At 43.7% G+C, this 16,664-nt stretch overlaps 1 protein-coding gene across 1 annotated transcript; it reads right to left on the minus strand.

Annotated features, from left to right (window-relative positions):
* Positions 1-478: 478 nt before the first annotated feature.
* On the minus strand, positions 479-10,749 carry KLHL31 (kelch like family member 31). Its single transcript, XM_084830939.1, has 2 exons — positions 9,578-10,749; positions 479-1,211 (listed from the first exon to the last, which is right to left on the minus strand). The coding sequence occupies exons 1-2, from the start codon at positions 10,747-10,749 to the stop codon at positions 479-481; spliced, it is 1,905 nt and encodes a 634-aa protein (XP_084687065.1).
* Positions 10,750-16,664: the final 5,915 nt, after the last annotated feature.

The raw sequence follows: 16,664 nt of genomic DNA on the forward strand, positions 1-16,664 counted from the left end.
TGAACCACAAATGTAACTATTAATTTATCCAATTTTTGCTTAATAATTTAACTTATAGACATGTAACCTTTAAATACAGGATGATATGAAGAAGGAAGGAGGAAACTTAAATGGGTGGGAACGGGGCAGGGAGGTTTGTTTTTACTGCTTGTATTGTAATGGCAAATAAAAAAAACTATTAATAACAAAAAATAGTAATTTTCATGGTCTAGGAACAAATTAGAGGCCTTTGTTTTGTGCTAAGCAAATTTGTTACATTTTAAATTTCTTAGGTCATACCATGTATTTTCAATACCATGAAAATTGGCCAATTTTGCAAAACTGAAATTAAATGCCATTGGCATGCAAATGTTCCCCATCTCCCACAATCCCTTCCTATAGGCACAAATGGCTCTTTACAGGGATTACAGCATGGTTGTGTGAAGTAAACATTTTTTTTAAAAAAATCTAGCTCTTCTATGCCTACATTTTAAAATACTTAAATACTGACTGGCACTGAAGATACTGAGCTAGCCCTGGATTCCCTGGTCTTAGTGTTAGGCATGGCAACGGTGCAGCACGACACGCCCACGGTGGCTTCAGGCAACTCATCCTCATCAGTCCATTCATTCAGGTCAGGGTTGTAGCACTGAATACACTTCTTGTATTTCTTCTCTACTTCATTCCAGCCTCCCACTAAGTACATTTTCCCACCAAGGGTGGAAGCACCAGCAGTGCTCACGCCCGTTGGAAGAGGAGCAGCGTAATTCCACTGGCCGGGATAAGGGCTGTAACACTCAACAGGAAGCACATCGACGCGTTCACCTCGACCTCCCAGCTGGGACCCACCCGTGACGTAGACCTTTTCCCCCAGGGAAATGGCACAGTGCCAGCCTCTCGGAGTGCTAAGGCTGGCCTTGTCTTGCCAGCTGTCACTAGCAGGATCATACATACAGACAGAGCGGGAATAAGCATTGTTTATGTAACCTCCTGTGACCAGAATCCTACCATCGATTACCGCACTAGCATGGCAGCACCTGGCCACCTCCAATGGGGCTTTCATTTGCCACTGATTAACTGCAGGGACATAACATTCGACTGAAGAGAGACACCCGTCGGAGTTGCGGCCACCAACAGCATAAAGGAGGCCATTGAACACATTCAGACTGAAATGAGTGCGCTTCTGATTCATACTGGCTAGGTGAATCCACGTGTTGAAGCGAGGATCGTACCTGAAAGAATTAGGGAGGGGAAACAAGGGATTACTGATTATTGACTAACTTCAGTGACTGGCTACATCTCTCAAAATCCAAGGCCCCCAAACACTGTCAAGAGTGATCTTTTTTTTAGGGCTAAACTCGATGCGCTCCCATGATTGGATTATAGCTTTTCTAACGCTAAAGGCAGCACCCCTGCCCACTCCTGAATCAAATCAAGGCCACAGTGCTCACAGGGACTGCTGTCTAATTCTCTTTCCTCCCAGTTGAAATAACCCTTCTAAAGCTTCTCTTTAATTCATATGTTAATTGGATGTTTCTCCAAAGGGGCAAAGAGCCGCTTCAGGGCAGGGGTGGGCAAGAAATAGATCCATAAAGTGGCATGGGGGATAGAGTTAAACCTTCCTTCCCCAGTACTGTACTCCCAATCAGATTCAGCCACTTGTACATACTGCTGCTGCTTTTACCTTCGGAGAAAACTTCCTACTTCATGTCCAATTGTAACGGTTTATGGTCATATCTCAGCTGGCTAGCACCACTTTGATGGCTAGTATGGAGGTATAAAGATCAAGGGGAAAAGGAGTCAGCACCAGAAAGGATGGTCTCAAGTAAAGCTAAAGAAAGTTGGCTGCTTGGCAGGATCACAGTTCCATCAATGAACACAATGAGAAGGTAATCAACCATCTGTTTGACACCAGTGGTGTAAAATTACTGTGTTTGTGGAGCAACAGTTACACACAAATACAGGGCTAGGCTCAGTAAGAAGTTTGCACCTCCGTTGGCAACAGCTCTGTATTTATAAAGCCAGATAGTTACATTTAATAATATGCACATTTTCTACTATTTATATATTACGTACTTCACTGTTTATTTTTTTAAAAATGAATTTCAGTAGTTCATTGAGAGAACTGGATATGACCTGAGTTTGGGATGTGTGTTGTATCCAGTCTTTTAATGCAGACATGTGAAAAATTAAATTGCCAGCTCACTAACAGAATCAAACTGAATTGCCAGTTAATATAATCTGACCACTCCTGGTAAACTGATTTCATTTATCACTGGATGCTATTTGCCAGAAATGGATGATAATGAAAAATAGCCCGTGACTGCACTACATGAATGCTTGGACAAAATAAAAGTCTGCACGTACATAAGCAAAAAAAGGAGAGGATTTGCCCCCAGAGGACTATTCTTAGTATATGTGAAGGTGGCCAAAAGTATATAACTCAAAATCCAACATTGGGAATATTTAGAAATGACCTTTGTGGAGTAACATATTCTGGATTCCTTGTTATGTTCTCCGTATAATATGAAATACAGTCTGAATCACACCAAAATAGAAGTGAGCATTTCTATTAGCCTTCGTTGGATCAGGATTTCAACCTTGGCATTTGAAAGCTCGTTCTTGTGGCCACTGAGGTTAACCAATACCCCATCAATGTAAACAAGGCTGACCTCTTGAGTCACATTTTTACCATGCCTTCATCCCAGTCCTAAAATGTCCTAAACCAGCCATAATGCTTAGGATGGCAGTGACACAAGTGTAAGGTTAAAATGATGACGTTATAGTAATGGAGGCAAATACGATATCCCAAATGTTTAGAACTGGGCTAAGAGAACCTTCAATCTCCCTCTCCAGGCTTCCTGCTCATTCGAGTGCAGATCTTGAGTGTCTGTACCTTGTGTTGGGTACCCGGGACAGATTAGGGATTCTGTTGGTGTACCGCCCACCCCGCTGCCCATCGGACTCCCTGCCTGAGCTGACGGAGGTGGTCTCGGACTTGGTGTTGAGGACCCCCAGGATGATGGTCCTGGGGGATCTCAACTTCCATGCTGAGGCCGCTGTATCCGGGGCGGCTCAGGACTTCATGGCCGCCATGACAACCATGGGGCTGTCCCAACATGTCATCGGCCCAACGCATATAAAAGGACACACGCTTGATCTGGTTTTCTCGACTGGGCAGGAGGATGGTGATCTGAAAGTGGAGGAATTGACATCTGTCCCTTTGTCATGGTCAGATCACTTCCTGCTGAGGTTTAGACTTCTGGCGGCCTTTCCCCTCTGCAAGGGTGGGGGACCTATTAAAATGGTCCGCCCCCAGAGATTAATGGATTCCGATGGATTCCAGAGGGCTCTGGGGGGTTTTCCTGCTGGTATGGCTGGTGCTCCTGTCGAAGCCCAGGTCGCTCTGTGGAATGCAGAGATGACTCGGGCGGTTGACACGATCGCACCCAAGAACCCTCTCCCTCTGAGCAGAGCCCGGCCAGCTCCTTGGTATACACCTGAGCTGAGGGCAATGAAGCAAGAGGGGAGACGGCTAGAACGCAGGTGGAGGAAAACTTGTGCTGAGTCTGACCGAACACAGGTAAGAGCCCGCTATCGAGCCTACTCTGTGGGGGTGAGGGTGGCAAAGAGGCAGTTCTTTTCCACCAGCATTGCATCTTCTCAGTGTCGTCCGGCGGAGCTTTTCCGACTGGTTTGCGGCCTGTTACATTCTGGGCCAGGGAGAGAGACGGTGGAACCCTCGGTAGTATGCTGTGACGAGTTTGCGCGGCACTTTGAGGATAAAGTCGCTCAGATTCGTCATGAATTGGACACCACCATTAATGCAGTTCCATTGGTAGAGGCGTTCAGAGCACTGTCTGGTCCAGTTTTATTGGATGAGTTTCAGTTACTGAGGCCTGAGGATGAGGACAAGGTGCTTGGCCAAGTCCGATCGACCACTTGTGTGCTTGACCCTTGCCTTTCATGGCTTATTAAATCAAACAAGGAGGGGTTGTCCGGCTGGGTCCAGGAGGTTGTAAATTCCTCCTTGAGAGAGGGAATGGTGCCTGCTGCTTTAAACGAGGCAGTAATTAGACCACTCCTGAAAAAGCCTAACCTGGACCCAGAGGATGTTAACAATTATAGGCCAGTGGCCAACATCCCCTTCCTGGGCAAGGTGCTTGAGCGGGTGGTTGTAGGCCAGCTCCAGGCACTCTTGAATGAAACGGATTATCTAGATCCATTTCAATCGGGCTTCAGGCCTGGTTTTGGAACGGAAACTGCCTTGGTCGCCCTGTGGGATGACCTCTGCCAGGAGAGGGATAGGGGGAGTGCGACCCTGTTGATTCTCCTGGACCTCTCAGCGGCTTTCTATACCATCGACCATGGTATCCTTCTGGATAGGTTGTCTGGGTTGGGAGTTGGAGGCACTGCACTACAGTGGTTCTGCTCCTACTTGGATGGCCGATTCCAGAAGGTGGTGCTGGGGGATTATTGCTCTGTGCCATGGCAATTGTGCCATGGGGTTCCACAGGGCTCTATTTTATCTCCCATGCTGTTTAACATCTACATGAAACCGCTGGGGGAGGTTATCCGGAGGTGTGGGCTGAGGTGCCATCAATATGCGGATGACACCCAGCTCTACCTCTCTTTCTCATCAAAACCAGGTGAGGCAGTGGCTGTTCTGAACCAGTGCCTGGGCACAGTAATGGACTGGATGAGGGCTAATAAACTGAAACTCAATCCAGACAAGACGGAGGTATTGTTAGTGGGTGGTTCGTCTGCCCGGCTAGGTGATATTCAACCTGTTCTGGAGGGGGTTGCACTCCCCCTAAAGGATCAGGTTCGTAGTTTGGGGGTGCTCTTGGATCCAGAACTGTCACTTGAGGCACAGGTGAACTCAGCGGCACGGAACACTTTTTATCAGCTTAGGCTGGTATACCAACTACGCCCTTATCTGGATAGAGATAGCCTAGCTACAGTTATCCATGCTCTGATAACTTCTTGTCTGGATTACTGCAATGCGTTATACGTGGGGCTGCCTTTGAAAACGGTCCAGAAACTTCAGCTGGTCCAAAATAGGGCAGCAAGATTGTTAACAGGGACTGGCCTGCGAACTCATATTAGGCCAGTACTTTTCCAGCTGCACTGGCTGCCAGTCCATTTCCGGGCCCGATTCAAAGTGCTGGTGTTAACATTCAAAGCCCTTAATGGCTTGGGGCCAGGTTACCTGAAGGATCGCCTCCTCCCATATGTGCCTGCCCGGACCTTAAGATCATCAGCAGCAGCCCTTCTCCGTGAGCCCCTGCCAAAGGAGGTGAGGCGGGTGGCTACTAGGAGGAGGGCTTTTTCTGCTGTGGCACCCTGGTTCTGGAATGAGCTCCCTAGCGAGGTTCGCCTGGCACCTACATTGTACTCCTTTCGGTGCCAGGTGAAGACCTTTTTATTTTCCCAGGCATTTTAGCTTTCTAAATTTTTATCTTTGCTGTTTTAAATCTGTATTTTAAACTCCTGTACTGCTGCTAGGTTTTATTGTGGTTGTATTGTTATATTGTGGTTTTAATGTTCTATATATTTTAAATTGTTTTATTGTGTGTTGTTTGGTTTTAGTTTTTGTGAACCGCCCAGAGAGCTTCGGCTATTGGGCGGCATAGAAATGAAATAAATAAATAAATAAACAAACAAACCTTCAAATTAAAAGATGGTTTCTGGCCAATCTAATTTGTAACATTTGCTGTGGACTGCGGTGCACAAAAGCTTGTGCTACATATAAATCTGTTAGTCTTTAAAGGTGCCACAAGACTGCTATTTTATCTGCAACAGACTAACATGACTACCCCTCTAGAATTTGCAGTGTGAGAAAGAATTTGAATATTCATTTCATTAGTTATGTTGTTAATATAGGAACTGAGGAAATATATTTATTCAAAAGAACGTAAGAGTGACGTTGGATCAAAGCAAGGGTCCATCTGTTACAGCATCCTGTTTAAGTAATGGCCAGGCAGATTAAAGTGTGATGTTATGGCTTTCGGTACCTGGCAAGAGCCTATAGTCAGGCAACGTATGGGCAGCTGGGGACTTTAGAAGCAAAAATTAGGGTTCCTTGATGGCTAGAATTCTCTTCTGCCTTTGGAAGGTGACAATTTTCAGCTAGTATGAGAAGAAATAGAGAAGGAGAGCAAGGAAGAGGGATGATTTTAGCTGTAATGGAATAACTCTGGGGGAATGACTCTATTATTGCTTTGGGAAACTGGTGCAGGATGAGCAGTTTTACTGGCTGTTGGAGAAGAGAACCTCCACTTATATATTTGCTTATATATTTCTAAATAAGCAGATATTACAAAGGCACCCTAAAACTCTCCAGTGCTTTCTCATCCAAAAGAAACCAAACTCTACAGCATCAACCCTGGAATTCTCACCAAGGTGTGCATTCTTAGCCACATGATTTTTTCAGAATGTTAAGTAGAGCGCCTGAGCTGACCAGGCAAATCTGCTTATGCAAGGAGTCCTGACTCAAAGAGAGAGTTTCACATTGGCTTCACTGGAATTGTTTCCCAGTGAGGGCTGATGGCCACTGTGGCCAGTGGGGTGGATGACAGGTCACCGGGGTGGAACCATCCCGCAGGAGAAAGGCTTTGTGCAAGTGCAATGTGAAGAGTGATGCTTTGGCGCTGGGTGCCCCTTCTTGGTCTGCAGCAGCAACACAGGAGCAGTGACACGACGGAAGAAGCTGGTGCACAGAAGAAAGGTTTTTTCCTCAAAGTTTTGGCTGGGGGGGGATGGGTTGGCAGGGGGCGGGTTGGCGGCAGGGGGGCTGAACACCCTGCCCTCCAATTGGCACCACGTCTAATTTCCAAATGAGCAAAATGTTGTCAATTTACGCAATGCAATTAACCCATGATGGTGATAAAAGAGCTGAAAATGAAAAATACAATGACAGCACTAAAAGGAAGCAAAGTCGGGTGGTGATGATAGAAATGGTGAGTTCTAAAGATGGTGGCTATATTTTGTAGCCACAATTCAACAGTTAACATCTAGTTTTATTTCTTTCATACTGGATTAACCAAAATCAGAGGGGCAGGGGAGAGAATCTCTTATACTGCTTCAACTTTAGTGCCTATTGAGTGATCATTTTATAATAAATGATCATGGCTTTGAGACTGATAAGAGGGCAAGTCAGTTCAAGCTCCCCTCAGTACATAATAGTATGCATATAGCAGTATAGAGTGCACAAGGGACTCCACATCCATTATTTCAGTAACCTTGCAACAACGCCGTAAGGTAGGTCAGTATTATCATTCCCATATTGCAGATAGGAGCCCAAGGCAGAGAGACAAGGCTTGCCTAAGGCCAGCAAGTGAGTTCATGGCATAGGTGAGCTCAGATAGGTAGCCACTGTGATTCAGTAGTTGAAAAGAGGAGTGGGTGAGGCTGAGAGACATCAGCTTACCTAAGGTTACCTGCATGGCGGAGGTGAGATTTGAGTCATGGGCTCCCTGCTTTGTAACTCCAGTACAGATGCTGACCCCCCACTGCTACCACCACCACCACCACCACAGAGCTAATAACAACATAAAGGGGGTGGTGTTGCCTTGCCAGGGAAGGGCATGGGAGGAGAGGATTAAAAACCCTTCAAAGCAGCTCCAAGGGTCGTTAATTAGCAAAACAAAATCAGCAGGAGATCCTAATCAAGGAGTATCTTGCTGTCGCATCTGGCCTGGCCCTTCGCTATTCCACTAGCTCACTGGTAAGCAGTGGACACACTTTTCATGATGGAAGAGGTGGGAGAAGGCCAGTTGGAAAAGCAGGACAAATTGGATCTGTTAAAGCATTGCATGTGTAGCAGAGCTAGGAGTCCCCACCACAATCTTCTAGCATTCTGACCAGATCCTAGATACCTATGGGGCTACTTTCCCTCTCAATGCCACTGCAATAATAGGCTCTCATAGCCTATTGATTTATTAGTATTGATCTATTATTTGCTCTCCACCTCCAAAAACATTATTAGTGAGCTGGACTGGTATGCTAAAGAAAAGAAAGGGAGACAAGACATTAGGAAATCTGTAGAGCAGCCTTCCCGAAGCTGGAGCCCTCCAGATGGGTTGGATCACAACTCCCATCACCTCAACTAGAAATTATGGAAGTTGTAGTCCAACACACCTGGAGAGTGACAGGTTTGGGAAGGCTGCTGTAGAATTAACTCAGGATTAACATTAATGCCCACTGGTGTCACTGGGAGCTGTCATGCCATGGCTAATAGCAGCTTGTATGTGTGTGTACTTTTGTTGGGACCGTGGTTCAGGATGAAAGGGTTAAACTTTCCCTCCCTACATGCTGTGGTCCCAACAAAAAATGCCCCTCCCACCCCATGCCTGGTATTCATTGTTTAAAACATACAGACATGGTTGCTAATGACATGTTTAACATCACGTCTAATTTGGGTCTAGGGAAATTCACAGCTATTAGAGATGCGTCTCTGTTTTAAATGCAGTGAGCTGATGTCTTTGGAAGCAACACAACTGAGCCCATGGCAGTTATTTGCACATCAAACACTATCCAAAGAAGCCTCCATGGCCAAGACACAGGCCTGGTTCGCACATAACGCTAATCTGTAGTTTATTTAACCCATGGTTTGTTGCCCCACTCAGGGTTTGTCTAGAAGATGAATGAACAAACCATGGTTTGTTTTCTCAATCCCTGGGTTGTTTGTTTCCCTCTTCCTTTGTCTGCTCCCTTCCCTGTATCCCAAATGCCTTCATGGTGCTGTAATACTGGTGTGTAGGGCGGCTGGTTTTTTTCACTGCTCTTGCCCACTGCCTCTGTAGCCTGGTGAAACAACCCACAAACAATCGATGGTTCTGAGTTGACACGTAATGACAACCCATGGTTTAAACAACCTAGAGTCCACAACCCAACACCAAACTATGGCTTCTCTTTCTGGGTTACTTGTGGTTAACAAGCCATGTTTTGTTAGTGCGGGCACATTCACACAACATGACAATGCAGAATTCAACAACATGCTCTTTTAAATTATCTACCTGCTTCTTGGAAATTAACGAATGGTCAGCGTAAATGGATTTTCTTTTGACAGCTAAAAGACTGATATTACAACACCGGAGGGATAAATGTTCACCTCCTGTAATGCAATGGACTGAGGATCTTACAACACTTTCAGTATTTAAACAGGTCGTGTATAGACACCACCTTCAAATGGATACTTTTTAGGCTGATTTTTCTTCTTAAAAAATTGCACCCTTGCAGGTATTCCCTTGTTGTATGGTGCTTTATCAGCCACAGGCATTTATGTAAAAAACAAACAAAACCCTTCATAAATAATAAATTATGTAGTTGTTTTAATTTTCTAATTTTTACTGTTTTTAATATTCTTATCTTTATTGTTTTAAGATTTTATTGTTTTAAATTGATTTTATTGTTAATTTAAATTTAAATTAACGTATATAAACGTTAATAATAATAAACAAATAATGTTTTTCTCTTGTTCTGCCTTCTGTATGACTGTAGTTCTGTATCTGTCTCTCTCCTTCCCCACTTTCTCTCTCTGGAGCTGTTCTATCCCTAGCATGCTGCCTCTCCACCCCTATAAATAATCAGTTACCTGCAGAAATTGCTGACTGCATGCTTAGCTTGATTTCTGGCATCATTCTGGTCTTCACCACCTGCTATGTAGAGGAATCCATCCATCACGGTGACACACTGGTTGAAGCTTTTAGCTGGCATCTCGGTAAGCCTCTTCCATCCATTGTCAGGATCTCTATATAAAATGTCTCGACTAAGGGATTTCTCTGTTAAAGCTGGGCGTCCCCCGACTGTAACAAGGACTCGTAATCCTCCACGTATCCTTGTTCTTCTGGACTGCAGGGTATTCTGGTGGTAGGGAAGTAAGTGGTAATTCATGGCATCCACCAGAAGCCTATGGCAGTCTGAATCTTGCATCATTCTTGGTACAGTCTGAACATAATTCACCAGGTCTTGGGCAGAGATGGTACCAAACCGAATGTTGCTCAAAAGGTCAGCAGCATATTTGGCTCTTTTTTGGTCAGATTCCAGCCATCTCATTGCAATCTGGAATGCAACAAGTTCAGAAGGCAACTGCAAGTCGTCATCTGCAAGAAGTTCATTGATCCGGTCAAAGGTAAGTTTTAAGAACTGATCCGATTCGGAAAACTCAATGAAGTTGTCTCTAATGAATTTCTGTGCTGCTTCCTTGGCGGTCTTTAGTCCATATGTCTCTGCAATGTTGGCAATGTAGATGCAATTCTCCACGTTGATTTCTTGCATCAAAAAATCACTGCACATCTTCACAAGGGTATGGATCTGAAGATAAATGGCTGTGGAGATGATGCTACCTATGGTGTACAGTGACAGCGTGAGCTTCCCAGTGTAAGCATATGCAATGACAGTAGCCAGGCCCAGTGGAGATACATCATTGAGGTCCACTCTTTGAGTAGATGGATCTTTCTTTAAGATGTTATGGAAGTAATCGCTACATGAAGCCATCACCACCTTGTGGACATCGAAGGACTTGGTTTTGGTACCAATAACTAAATCACAGAGGAAGTTTTCCAGCCTCATTCTGCACAGCCCTTCCAAGAGATTGGGACTATAGTGAGCATCAGAAACCTCAGTTGAAACGCAGCTGAAGCCGTTCCCTCCTTCCAAGAGGCCATTCAAACCATTCAGTTTGCTGAGGGGCCCATCCTCCACTAAGATGGTCAGCTCATTGATATCCGCTTTGTTCTTTTTGACGTTCTTCTTCTTAGGCGCCATGACTGCAATATAGTATCACAGCCAAGAGCTTGCTAAGAAACAGAACAATAAAAAACCAACAAACCGTTTTTAGAGCCACATTTCAGTTTTGTGGATTTAAGCATCTGATTGAAAATGACCATGAAGCATCCTTGCAGAACCAGAAGATGAGGAAAATATAAAACAGCAAGAGGATACAGAATATCACTTTCTGTACCTTATGCACAGTACAGATAATACCATTATCTGTACCTTATGCATGGTTAATTGCTAACTAGTAAATGGTAGTTTGTATTCACACAGTATCTCATATCAAGTCCCTGTTCACTCACAAAGCTTACTAGGTGGGTGGCCTTCGACAGGTCACTATCTCTCAGACTAATCTGTTTCATAGGGCTGCTGTGCATCCCTATGAAAAGGATATATTGCACTCGGCCCATGGTATTTGGTATGGTTTGGAAAAATATAACTGCATTTATTTGGAAACAAGTCCCATTGAGTTCAAATGGAATTTAGTTCCAAGTCAACATGCTTAGGGATTGTGATATGCATATTTATTCACTTATATCTGAAGCTGTCTCTGTCCTTCATATGTAAGGACAGATTGCTCCTCTCCTTTCTGGGTAGACATAGTAGCCTACTGAGATGGAATTACTTTCCTCCAAAACATCACTACGAGGGTGGAGATATTGGAGAAGACAAGTTAGGGGATTCAGGCCTTGCCTATATTTACATGTTCAAAGGGTAATGACAGTCCCTATTTGAAGTCATGCAGGAATTAGTTCTCCATGTCAGATTGGATGGCTGTCCTAGAACCTACTTAATTTTCCATTGTAATATCTGGCATAGCTTGTTTGCATGCATTGTCTGAGTACATATTGTTCTATTATTAATATTTGCTCTCTTGACATTTCCGTACCTTGGTCCTATGCCCTCACACTTGGTAACACATTAAGGTTTTGTTTGATTTATGCATGACCACTATTTTTGGTGAAAAGGCAGGATACGTTCTAAAAACAAATAAAATAATTATGTGAATAGAGAGCTATTGGATGGTATCCTACACTGCTGCTGCGCTCCTGCTCATTCTGTTGCACCAGTGGGGCCCACCACTAACACAATGGGGAGTTTGCACTTCATAAAGGATACCTGGAAATGAGTGGAAACTCTCATTTCCAGATCAGGACCAGTCAGTGGAGCTCCTTCGTGTGAGCTGTGCTGACCCGCCCCATTCCAGAAACTTTTTCCAGGTACTTACGAAGTGCCAGCTTCCTGTTGTGCTAATAGTGGACATCCAGGTAGCATAGGATATTACCTGTTACAAATATCTATATCATACCAAACCTTGAATTTTTTGACTGCTTGGATTGCACCACAATATCTTCTGGTCTTACCCATCTATAACTTTGGTTCTTCCCAGAACTGCAGTTCTAAAATGCTTTTATTATTTTGCATCCTACTAAATAAGATTTTGCTACATGAAATTCCACTCAAAATTATTTCCCTACCTCCAGTAAATGAAATGATGGTATATACATTCAGACATTTTAAAAATGTTGATTCTGAAGAGGGGGAAATACATGGCTGGAACATTCAACAACGGACACTTGCTTATAAGAACCCACTTGTGTTTGTTCTTGGGTTAACTCTGGGTTGTTTAACCCATGAACAGCCCAGAGTTTCCAGGTTCGCATCATGAAACCCAGGAACAGGGTTGAAAGCAGAAGCGGCAAATGCACAGGAGGCAGCACGCTTATTCCTTTGCTCGTCCACGGCAATTCCTGGGTTAAACAAACCAGGAACTGCTGTGTGAAGTGCAAACTGGCTCTGTATGTTAGGCTGAGAGCCACACTTCATTGATTTCACCTAATTTCTTGCATTAGTAGGTTATCCTGTTTAAGAATTAGTTGTTTTTGCTTTATGGCTCCTTAATTATACGTAGCAATGTGCCTTTTGATTTTTATTTGCTTTTTTATTACTTTCATTATTTTTGGTTAGCCACCTTGAATGCCAGCATAGGATGAAAAAGCAGCATATACAATCTCAAAATAATACACACTGTTGAATGCTGTGGCCATGCCTGCTCTCTTTTAGCTCTAACTTCTATTGGAGTGGGTAGAACAAGCCCCTGTAGCCTTTTTAATCAGTTTGATATGAAAAAGCGCTTCCTTTCTTTTCTTTTCTTTTCTTTAAAAATTCAATAACAACAAGGAAAGGACGAGAAAAGGAATCACTACAAATGGAGTCAGATAACTATTTCCCCCCTTGCAAATGACGCTCCCCCCCCACTAGCCTGCCGCCAGAGCCACATGGGACAGCGCCACATGCAGAATCCAATACATGTTCAGTTTCCATTCCGTTGAACTGGACAGCCTTCATTTTTTGCGCTCGCCACTTGTAGGTGCATGTACACCTCCATTCAGTGGAGTGGGGGGAAACAAACTATTTGTGGTGGTGGGGAGAATGGTTATGGTTGAACTCCTGATCTATTTCCACCCAAATATCGCTGAAATCAACAGGACTGAGTAACTCTATATAGGTCTAATTTCCAATTGACCCCAAAGTACAGTATATGTGTGCATTCGGTTTTCATCAAACCAGGTTTTTATTCCACCTCTCGCCCTGAGTGTGCACCAGGCTCCAAGCTGTATGTTCTTTCATATAACCAGAAGCATGGGAAACATTTCACAAAAAATGCAGGCACCTTCTCCCCTTATGCCGACAGCAGGAAGTCAGCTATGTAGGCTCTTACGTCCACATTGGTCTCTCTGTCACCTTCTCAGGCATGTAGGAGTGGTAGAAGACCAATAATAGACTGAAGCATTCACATGTATGGCCCACAGGATGTCCTACATGAGGTTAAAGTGTTGGACTAGAACCTGGGTTCAAATCCCCACTCAGATGACTCCAGGCCAATGGCTCACTGGATGATGGTGGACCAATCACTCTCGCCCAGTCTAAACTACCTCGCAGGGCAATTGTGAGGATAAAATGGCAGATGGAAGGAAATACTTTGCACTCTTTGGTAGAAGGGTAAAGTAAACATCGAATAAAGACATTGGGCAGTATCCACTTGGACCCAACCACCTACATTAATGATGTTGTGCTAGTGTAAGGGACCTCTAGCACAATGCCAATAGCTTTAGTTGGAATGATGAGATTCCCCAGAAACCCATCAGGCCAGCAAACGCTATTGGCATTGCGCTAGGTCCCTTACGCTAGCGCAACATAATTTACGTAACCACTAATGTCTGATTGGCTACTGCCTATTAAATTAAACACGTTTTACTTAAAACGATAGCTTGAATTTAATACATTAAATAAACAAATATTATGAGTGCATCTGTACTCACAAATAAGCACAAATGTGCCCCAAGGAGGTGTGGTGCCCAATATTATAAACAAGCAAGGATATCCTTGGCCATAAAATAGCATACAATGCAGTAACGTTGGCATTACTGCTTTCTTGTCGAAGCACTTCATTCTGAGTTTTAAAACATGCACCCTTCAGCATTTTAAGGATAGCAAGGAACTGTGAGTGCCTTCTTTGAGAAGCATGGTTCCCGCCACTCCCCCTCCCGCTAGGTGACAGCTATGTGCGAGGCAAGTGAGGGGGCCACGTGTGTATTGGGAGTGTCAGTGCTGCCCGCAAGCCGGAATGAGCCAAGATCCCAGAACGCTGCTTTGCTGAAGTGGTGGTCAGCTGCTCTCTTCCCCTTTCCCCCTCCCCAGCCACATTCCTTGCGCTTGCATCTGTTGAAGCCTATCAGCGTCATTTCCAAGAATAGCAGTGCTCTCCGGCCTCAAAGCCACATGCCATTTTAAGACACGTTCAGTTTAAAGTGCATTTCTTTCTTTGGGATATAATTCTTTCCCCCCTTTTTTCAGGCATACATTTGCAACAACTCTCCCTTTCTGTTATGAAAAGTTCCTGATTTCACTGTTAACCAGCTGAGAACATTTAACCTCTCTTAGCTACGCTGATGTTCCTTTGGAAAGTAAAATGGACTTTTAAATATAACCAGATATCCCTTATTTTAACAATTTAAAACTAAACCTGGGTTCTATCGAAGGGGTTGTTGTTTAGTTTTTTAATATACCAATTTTATCCATATTTTAGAGGGCTGCCTTTCATTCATCATTTTTCTACAAGTCAAGATACGCTTACGGCAAAATGCCGGTGCCATACAATTCTAGTAGCAAATGTCCTTGAGGCTAATGAGAGGAGTTTCTTTAAATAAATGGTCCATCAAGTTAAACTTCAGGCACTGTACAGGGAAATACACAGTGGAAAAAAAAGTCTTAGCTATATTGATTTTTCTAGGGCCTTTTCACAGCGATAACCGGTCATGTTGACTTTATATTACTTGGAGGTAATTCATGTCAAAGGACATTTCAGATCTTAGAGAGAAGAAAAAAACCCAGAACCCTTCCCTAGGAACACTAACAGAGATATGAATATCAATACGAACAGGATTAGAGTAGCCTTACCCTTCTCAGGAAAGAGCCTTCCCAGGGCTGCCCAGCACAAATGTCTACGAGAGTATCTCTTGAAAAGAATGAGAAAAGACAGGGGGGAAATGGCAGTTCAGATTTCACCTGGGAAGTCCTAGCCACTGAAGTGTCTAGTGTGACCCAGCTGCCACTGTGGGTGAGAGAGACTGGAGCCTGCGCTCTGGAGCACTTTAAAATGACCCCTCCTCCCCTCCCTCTCCGTCACCCAGAGGGGTTTATGTTTCCTGTGCTTGCTTAGCTTGGAATCTCAAGTAAACTTAACTGGACATCTACATGAAAAATGCAATAAAAGGAGGGATGAACAGCTAGATGTTACACCCTTTCGATTACACCAGTCTTATACCAGAGTGTCTTGAGAATTATCCCCCCCCAAGCCCCCCTGAAATGGCTAAAAATATAGTGCACCCTTTGGGTAACTACATCCCCCACCCCAAGAAAACAACAACAACAACAAAATGGAGGCATTTGAAAGATATTGGGCCTGGACAATTAAATATTTCATCTTCCTTTATTCAAGCATCAGCTTAACTGCTGCAGTTTTATGCACCTGGAAGTAAAGCTTTGTGTTTTGTTTTAGGGTGATACTTTCGTTTGTGATTTTTATTCCTTTGCCTTTCTGTATTGATTGTTGTTGAAATGTTTAGAACTTTGCTTTAAAATGATGGGGTTTGTGTGTGTTTTCGTTATTTTTTCTGCTGCTTTAAAGAATTTTTGTTTTATTGAAACTGTGATATTTAATTTGATTTAATTTTTTGAATAATGCCTGGAGAACTGATTGGCTGGGTTCACACAACATACCAACCCACACTCAGTGGTTGAGTGTGGGTAGTTGTTGAACCATGGGGTTGTCTGGAGAACCATGTGTTAATGTGTTGTCCAAACCCAGGACATTTTCCACAGGGTGGCTTATTTTTCTAAAAAACAAAAGACCTTGAGAACCCACGGTTTGTTGTTGGGTTGCTTGGGTGGTTAACAAGCCACACTTCATGGTTAAGAAGCCACCGTGCAGAAAATGTCCTGGGTTCGGACAACATGCTAACCCATGGTTCAACAAACTTTGTCGGATCTTAGATCTTTGTGGGTGTGAATATTGCCTCACAGCACCCAGACTAATAGCTTTACTTACAGAGATCTTAGAGTCAAGTATTACACAGTTGGAAGAGATCCCGAATAGGGATGTACAGTTGTGTACATTCACAGATGGATTAGAATTTTGTTGTTGTTATGTGGAAAAATTCACAAATAAGGGGGGTTCACAACAATTTACATAATTTATCTTAATATGTAACATTTAGCGTATTGTCCCCCATTACATACAAATTTTCCCTGTGTGTATTTACCAGTCTCAGCAGAAACTTGCATATTTCTGGGTTGCTGCGGCCGCAAATGGTGGCCATCATAGTGGCCACCATTTGTGTCCT

Source organism: Heloderma suspectum, chromosome 1 (assembly GCF_057233095.1).
Source record: "Heloderma suspectum isolate Gila_16-S chromosome 1, 16-S_ref, whole genome shotgun sequence".
Classification (NCBI taxonomy): domain Eukaryota; kingdom Metazoa; phylum Chordata; class Lepidosauria; order Squamata; family Helodermatidae; genus Heloderma; species Heloderma suspectum.